The sequence below is a fragment of the Formica exsecta genome, unplaced genomic scaffold (assembly GCF_003651465.1).
Source record: "Formica exsecta isolate Colony F162 unplaced genomic scaffold, ASM365146v1 scaffold80, whole genome shotgun sequence".
Classification (NCBI taxonomy): Eukaryota; Metazoa; Arthropoda; class Insecta; order Hymenoptera; family Formicidae; genus Formica; species Formica exsecta.
The window spans coordinates 1,381,907-1,390,624 of record NW_021853570.1 but is presented as its reverse complement, the minus strand read 5'-3'; the positions used below and the strand labels follow the sequence as shown (position 1 = coordinate 1,390,624).

At 37.2% G+C, this 8,718-nt stretch overlaps 2 protein-coding genes across 6 annotated transcripts in view; one reads left to right on the top strand and one right to left on the bottom strand.

Moving 5' to 3' along the window:
- Window positions 1-8,718, bottom strand: part of LOC115244177 (dnaJ homolog subfamily C member 13) — a 73,526-nt gene that overhangs the window by 24,627 nt on the left and 40,181 nt on the right. The gene's annotated exons all lie outside the window — the stretch shown is intronic.
- LOC115244181 (ubiquitin carboxyl-terminal hydrolase 7-like) lies at window positions 6,434-8,100 on the top strand. Of its 4 annotated transcripts, none has more exons than XM_029821630.1 (3): window positions 6,434-6,504; window positions 6,566-6,668; window positions 6,826-8,100. In XM_029821630.1, the coding sequence occupies exons 1-3, from the start codon at window positions 6,451-6,453 to the stop codon at window positions 6,927-6,929; spliced, it is 261 nt and encodes an 86-aa protein (XP_029677490.1). In that variant the 5' UTR covers window positions 6,434-6,450; the 3' UTR covers window positions 6,930-8,100. The 4 variants fall into 4 exon arrangements, with proteins under 4 accessions (XP_029677490.1, XP_029677487.1, XP_029677491.1 ...); XM_029821627.1 differs by having other exon boundaries at window positions 6,805-8,100; XM_029821631.1 differs by having other exon boundaries at window positions 6,439-6,504; window positions 6,572-6,668.

The following is an 8,718-nucleotide window of genomic DNA, read 5'->3' as shown; positions in this document are numbered from 1 at the left end:
AAAATTATTTTTTACGTACTAAATCTCTTCCTTTGCATAATTTATATTAATCCTTCCCATTATATAATCGAGATGATATAATATTTTATAAAATGTAATGTATTAGTTACAATAAAGAGAATGAAGCTTTTGCATTATCTTTTTTTTTTTCAAATCGATTTTGCTTTAATAAAGTTTTAATTAAAAATTTATAGTAATATTTTTAATTGCATCGATAGTGCTGTAATTGTTACATGTTCATACATTAATCGACAATAAAGCATGTGATGCAAATATTTGTAATAGTACTCTAAAATTTCTGCAACTATATATACAGAAGTGGATGAGAAAGAAAAGGCAATCGCGCGATGAAGAAAGAAAAAAAAAAGCAAAAGAGCAAAAGGAGAGAAGGCGTACGGACAAACAAGAAGGCAGGAAATTGGCGAGGCTAGAAATAATTAGCGCGGTTATTTATGAGGCTCTCCTCGCCTTTCAATTATGCATTTCCGGGCGCGGGAACGGACTCACGGCAAGACGGCGAACACAGATCGTGCGATACAGATACAACGTGTTTCATGTTTCGAACGCAAAATCTACTGATTCCAGTAATTTTAAATGGAAAAGTAATATTTCGCTCAGGAAACACATTTGTGGATGTTTGAAAAGCTTTTAACTTTCAAGCGACTTTTCTCTGAGATTTGTGTCGGATGTTTCGACTCGTTTACACTAGGCTTAAAACGAACTCTTGTGTCTTTTCACTCTCTTCGTTTATTTTTCCTTCGATGAAATTGATAATACGCGTAAACCTGAATATTTCTCGCAAAACGCGATTCTTCGTAAATATCGCAGCGAGGAGTTTACGGAAATGTACCGTACGAGTAGTAGAAGAGAATCCGGGCGGACCTGGGTGTCTAGACACGGCGGTAAACGCCAGGGCAAATCGGTGCTAACAAATGGCTCTCGTTTGTTACCTGTCAGCCATTTTTCGGCCCTCTTTTACTAGTAGGACAGGCCTCATCTGGCCTTGATGCATCCTCCCACTGGCTGAAGGAGGAAAAGATAGAGAACCAACTTGGTCTGGCCACACTCGTTTTTCCCTATTTTTCCGAAACGATCCACATTTATTCGCCAATTGTCGACCACATCCATTTCCCGTATACGCCGTATATGCGTGTTATTTCGCTTGCTTAGTTATATTATGAATTAAAATAAAAGAGGCACAAGTTAAAAATAAAAATTATTCTAACGATATATTTATAATGCAAGCGATAGTGTCACGTTAGTCGCCTAATTAGATATTATTAAATTTTTTTTCGATCAATTTCGATGCGCGGTTTATTATTTAATAAAAAAATGTTAATACATCTGGCTTGTTAATAATTTTTGTACATCACAAGATGAGAAAACGGTAGTATTTTAACGCAAGGGTTAATCAGGATATTACATTCCGATGCGTGTGACGAGATAATACGAAGTGACAAATCGCGGCCGCTGGCTCGTCGTGTAATTCGAGATGATGTCTAGCCTACATCGTGAGACGGCGGATCAATTCGCGCGCGAGCATTGTTGATTACCATTAAGCGTATCTGGTGAACACACTTTCATGCCACCTGCGTTTCAAAGCCACAAAACGCAACCACAATCGAGGTTGCAACTCTATATAATTTCTATATGCTAATACTATCATCGATATGATAAATCGATACATGTGTTGAATACATACATACGCATACATATTATAATTAATAGTCGTAATTATTATCGTATTATATGTTGATGAAAATTTCTGCTATATAGACGTAACTTGTAATACGCGTATTTTCATGAATAAAGCCATAATTATATTGCACATTATATTTGATGGGTGAGGCTTGATAAAATATTCTAATGACTAAATGACTCGATTTTACACGCATACAGACGAAAGGGGAAACTAGCGATAACATAATTTCATATAGATAATGACCAATAATAAGGCGCGTTTCTACGATCCGCAAGTGTAATAATGCGGCTATCATATGTTGCCCGCAAGTAGTAATATTATGCTTTCAACTGCACGTTGCAAAATCTCAACGTTCGTTGGACTTTTTAATATTCGCCTGCTCTTAATTATATGTTAATCGAGAACAGGTTTCCTCGTAAAAATACTCAAATTATTATTCCTCTATATATTACAGCAACGTTGCACTGACAATTGCTAAGCTAATTATTCCAAGTTCGATTTACATTTCGCGGAACCGATATATAATCCCATCGTAAATTTTCTAAATATAAAAATATAAAATAAGGGAAAGTGTTATATATATTATGTAATTGTAAAAAAATATTATAAATCATTAAAAAAAAAAAAAAAATCGTTAGATATGATCGAATAAGTACATTTTAGCGTCGATGCAGTTGTTAATATTATAGACTACCTTTAAATATAAAATATTGGTTGTATAATATTAAAACATTAAATTGATAACTAATTGATTCCAATTTTTTTTCATCACTAAATTACTTGTTTAATCATAAAGTAGCATTCGCAAATTTTTGCATTAATCTTAGATATCGCGCTTGTAACCAATTGATAAAATGGCGCTGTTAAGGGTCCACGAAAACGCGATCATTGCCCGTAGAAATATTCGTAACGCGCATAGATAACCCGTTCATTCAGTACATTACCAGAACAAGTCCTATAAATAGTTTCACGCCGCTGAATGAGACGAGTTCCAGGAAGGCGAGGCGCGTCCTCCGGGCGCTTGTGACTCGTCGGAGACAAGAATATCGCGTAGGTGGCCAGAGTGGCACGAAGAAGAGGACGAGTAATGGTTAAGAAAATAGTAGAGTCAAAAAACTATAGTGTTGTAAAAATTGCACCGTAGACTCCCGATCGATTTCACATCGACTGCTTGATGTAACTTAAACCGTATAAGATCGCACAATAAACTTGTCCATCTCCAAATAATACTTATTACATTAAATTCACTCATCCAAATATAATTTTATTTTAATTATCACTCAATATTCATCTTTTTTTATTTTTTATTTCTTTTTTTATTATTTATATATTTTTTTCGTTACTTTTGACACATTGATCGCCGCGATCATGGTTCTTTTGTTCATAATTGTTTTTTTTTTTTTTTTCTCCTAAAATGATAGATACCGTCATTTTATGATTTATCCCGTGAAAGGGGATATAGAGATGCTTCGTTGATTGCTTCTGCCATCGGGATAAGCCAGCTTTATCGTTCACATTTGTATCCTTCGAGATGCGCAAAGCAATTCGATTTATGAACGGTAGTCCGAAAGGGAATTTCCTAGAGCGTTCACGCGTATATCACGTATTTTTCACAAAGATCATATATGCGATAGAAACCGCGCAGAGCGATAATTTCCGCTAGGTCATTACTGTTGCATTAGCCAGCGGCTGAGCATCGATCTGAATTATATATAAGTTTGTAAATTGAAGGAGCGGATATAATTACAGATTGCATACATGCCCCGCGCGAATATCATCGTCGATTCTAATTGTATAGCTAAATCGACTTATCAATAATAATATATACAGTGACAAGTAAAATAAAAAAAAACCAAGGAAAGATTAAGGAAAAAATTGAAAAGACAACGCATCCTTCTCTGGAATTCCGCGCGTTCCAATAATTCGTGGCCTTAATTCGTGCTGTCGATGCAGAAAAATGTCAAAGAATCAGAGACTTGGCAATTCGCCGAGAGCGTGCACGTGGGTACAGACGCGTGTACTTTATGGACTTACGTGTGCAACGAGCGACCGAAAGCGACGCAACGAACCGATCTACGGAGTCGACCGCGTAATTAGCGGCGGTTACGTCAGCTGTGGAGCCAACCTCGGCGCGATTCGGCGTGCGTGTGTATGTCTGTTTGTGCGTGCGCGCCCGTAGTCGGCGCGCCAGCGCACGCATACGCACGCACGTAGATACGTAGTACCAATACAAGTGTACGAGCAGGCGCGCATAACATATAGGTAATGCGATAGCTATGTAGCGCAGAGTTACGCGAACTCAATAATACGTCTGACGGCCGTCTAGACGGGGCTACGTGAATGCGGCACATCGCTGCGGGTGCGCGTATGCGTGTGTAATCCCGCGCACGCACGATCATACGCCGGCTACGTACGTACTTATACACGTGACCGACGCTCGTCGTCATCGTCGGTCGGGATGTAACGCCATGCACACACGCTGCGCTGCGAGAGCGAGTTACGTGGCATAGGACGGCACGGCTGCTGCGGCTCTCGCTCGCACCAGTCGGATATCCTGCGATATCACGGGGCATCGTCCACGTCCCCCGAGTTGGATAGGTCGGATTAACTTTGCTCGAGTACTAGACACGATGTGTATAATTCGCTTCCCCCATCGTTGCTTTTTCAAAAATTAATTGATTAATAAAGTTGATATTAATATCCAGCACCCCGCTGTTTTTTAAATGTTTCTCTTATTTTTCAAGCTACGAAATATTGTATATTTTAATATTCCTATATTTCGACGCGCGTAAAATAATATTTTACACATTTTCTCGTGAATCAAAAAAAAAAAGATTATCGTGTCACGTTATCGCATTTCTCGTTGATATCGCAATGTTCTAATGATATAGAGCAACATTCGCTCCGACGTGCGAGGTTCACAATGAGTGCAGACGGTTAGATAAATAGATAAATAAATAGTCACATATCCGAATAGATATATGTATGGATTAGCGAGAAGAAGATAACTCTCTCTCGCGGGTAAATCTCGAGTTGGAGCTGGAGAATATGAGAGGTAAAGATATATTAGTTTTGCGCGCAGCGCCAAAGTATAAAAATAAGAGAAAGAGAACTATATATTACAGCAACGTTGCACTGACAATTGCTAAGCTAATTATTCCAAGTTCGATTTACATTTCGCGGAACCGATATATAATCCCATCGTAAATTTTCTAAATATAAAAATATAAAATAAGGGAAAGTGTTATATATATTATGTAATTGTAAAAAAATATTATAAATCATTAAAAAAAAAAAAAAATCGTTAGATATGATCGATGATGATCGTCATTTGAGTTACGATTTAACGAAATCGAATTCCGTGCACAATGGAATTGTCGCGCTCCAAGTACACACCGGGTACAAGCATTTCCCATTCGAGATCAATATTGATAAAAGGTTGGAAAAGAGAGTGTTCACGTACACGCGCGCACACGGTGAAAATGATACGACGTTGTTCGCTAGGCAAGCCGGATGTCGACTGTAGCACCGACAGAAACAACAAAGGGTCCAGTTCTGGCTGGGTAATAATGCGTGGTCGTTGTTAGCGTTTGTCCACCGAGAGCGTTCTAATAGACAAGCGCGCGTACACGCGGTCCGTATGCACACGCGTACATACCTTTACGCGGTTTGTAATTGAAGGGGCTAGGAATGCGGACGCACGCATGAAGTAGCAGCCGGTAGACAGTGCAGGATACGCTTTGCAGTATACGTACCACGTGCATTTATGCGAATGTATATGTCCCTATTACACACCGGGGGAACGTGCGCCCGCGTAGGCCGCCCGTGTTAATTAACGATAGAAAAACATGTGTTCGTCAATCTCTCGGTAGTTATGCCCGGCAACTTCTCGATTCTAGTACGCGCAACAAGATACACGTACACATGCACGGTACGCCCGTATATGTACGCGTATTACACGCGTATCCTGTATTTAGCGTTGAAAACGTGTGCGCGTGTACACAAGTCCTATCTATTCCGGAGTTCAACCACCTCGCGAGAAGGACGCGTGCACGTGTCCGTTATTACTTACCGAGGACACGTCACAACAACGATATTAGTAAATAGATTCTACGACTCGGTCAGTTCCTTCGCACGGGGACGTGGACTTACTCCCATAGGATCTACATGTGCCTGCGAAAGGGCCGCCTAATCTATGACAAGTGGATCTTCCTGTTTTGTAGACTGGTCTATGCCTCTTACGTCTCATTATATTGACCTTTCTTAAACTATCATATTGGCCCGAATCTTGTTCAGGCCCCGAAAAGCAGTGTTTCTCATCAAGCTCTCCTTATATATACCCGTATATACTTTGATGTACTCCGATAACGAGCTATCGCGACACGATATATGAGTTGTCAATATAATATATATATTGCAAGACTATCTTTTTTCACTCGCAAATAATTCACAGCTATGACATTAGACATGCGAGAGCTCGATCGATATCGTATTAATATCCCGTAGCAATCCAAATCAAATATCAGTTAGTTGTGTCTTGGTCGTTTGTCGAGAGACAAAACATGTATGCATATCATAAGATATCGATATTATAGACGTTGACTCAAGTCACGTGACTCGAGAATCGTATGTAATTATAATATACATATATGTACATATATATATATATATATATATATATATATATATATATATATGTATTTTAATAATTGTAACGCTGTACTTTATAGGGTGAACCTTTTCAAAAAATGAAGGATAGATTGCTAAAGAAATTAGGAGTACAGGAAAAAGAATTCGAAAAGGTAGGCATCCTTAGCTAATCTTTTTTGATCTCTTATGAGAATTCATAAAAAAACTTTGAAGTTTAAGTTCGCGGTGGTGTCAATGGGCAAGCCACAGTTCATTATCGACTCGCCGGACTGTTGTATCAAAGTCGACGATTTCCTTCCTAGATTTTCCGGTCAGAGTAAGTATAAATTATGTTTCTATTCTCCATTTTCTAACGCATGCGAATAAAGTGAGCGTCGAATAATCGCATAGTCTCACTATATTTAGTACATAGTACATTGTAATATGATGCTGATGAAGAATAAATTTTGTAGTCTATCCACTTTTAAACGCAGGCACATCGCCACACAGGCCTTGGCTTGGCCTGGAACATGTCAACAAAGCGCCAAAGCGCTCTCGTATCAACTACCTCGAAAAGGCCATTAAGATTTACAATTAAATTTCCACCACACGAAGAAGAAATTAAATTAGGCAGCCACTTATAATAATTTATATACGACTCTGTATAGTAAGAGAATGACGTCTGATATACTAAAGGTTGGAAAATGCTTTTATGTATTCGTTTCTTCAGCCAGATTAAAACTATGCAATTTTAATACTGCGAGAACGATATCGGAAGGTAAATCCAAGCTTTGTATACGATGAATTATAAGATTGTCGTGAAATGTGCAGTGCTATTTTATGCATCATGGAAGAGCGATAAAATAGTTCCTCGATTCGAATTTGTAAAAGTTTTATTGGCCCGATGCTTACTTTGGCGTCACTCAGTACGGATTTTCGCCTAGACTTCGAGAATGTTTGATTATAAAATGCACATACATTGTACCTAATATTATTGTGTCTCTGATAATTCTCTCTAATAAACTATTTCTTTCTTTTTTTTTATTTTATTTTATTAGGAAAACGTGACTTTTGTGTGAGAAATATACCGGCTTTTATCCTATCACGTAAAATCTGTATATAATTGTTACATCCCAAGAGGTACCATATTATGTTCTGCATGATGTAACATTTAACACTCGTAACGTATTATTGGTATCGAGAAAGATTGCCTACACACTCCCCTTTTATGCTGTGTCTGTATTCAGAATATTCAAAATGTGGAGCTTGCCATTAATATTGTGCTAGAAAAAAGAGCGATGTCACATTTTTAATTTACCCGAAGATTTTGTGACGCAAAGTATATCGTCTCATAAAAATTCTAACATTTAAGACAAATCTATTCCATTGATTCGAAATATAATTCAAGAATTTCCTTCTCTTTTGTATTTTCTTCGTATTTTCGAACAAAATCTAGAAAACTATTTTATTTTATGTCGCGTTATAAGAATATAAGAGGATAGAAAGTGCGTAAGCTAAATTTCTAAGTTGCCTTTCCTGGAATATTATTCTTCTTAGAGCATATTTTTTGTGAGTTTTATCTTGTATATTTTTTACTATATAATGCCAGTACGTAAAATGCAAATATAAAAGGGTATATAGATATCTAAAACAAGAAATTGACGAAACGAGCAATGCTTAATCTAGACAAAGAAATTCTCGGTGAGATGCAAACGCTAGTTTAAGCAAATCGCATATAATAACGTATTCGTTTTTTTCTTTTTTTTTTTCACCGCTTCACCTTTAACTGCTCCATTTTTGAGAAGCAATGTGTAGGAGATAATGATTTAATCATCCAGAAATCATCATAGTATTTTCTTATTAAATTGATCATAAATTAGCAACTTATTTTTCCTTTTTATATTTAATTTATAAAATACGACAAAAAAGTAGATCTCGCACGAATGATTTTCAGGAAAGTAACCCGCGTGTTGCGCAAGAGCTCTGCTATTTGCGGATACTTATTTATCATTTTCTACACCTTACTGTGATCAATTCAATTTAGCCAACATGTATTTAAACATCATACCGCCGCCTCTGGAATATTCGAAATAGTTTAATTGTAAATGTCAAAGAAGAGGGATACCGAGCTTTCTACGTGTGCATTATTTAATAAATTTCATTTTATGTTAAGAAACTGTTTATTACTCATAAGTTTTAAATGAGTTAGATCTATAAGGATGTAAATTTAAGCTATTTTGAATGTTTAAACTTCTAAAGAATTGCAGACCACTTGAAAGTCATAACAAAATCATAATGTGTTCAAAGTGCAAAAGCGAAATTTGTACTTTGTAAAGTGGCATAAAATGGTACACCAAACACACACACATACACACACACATGTACAT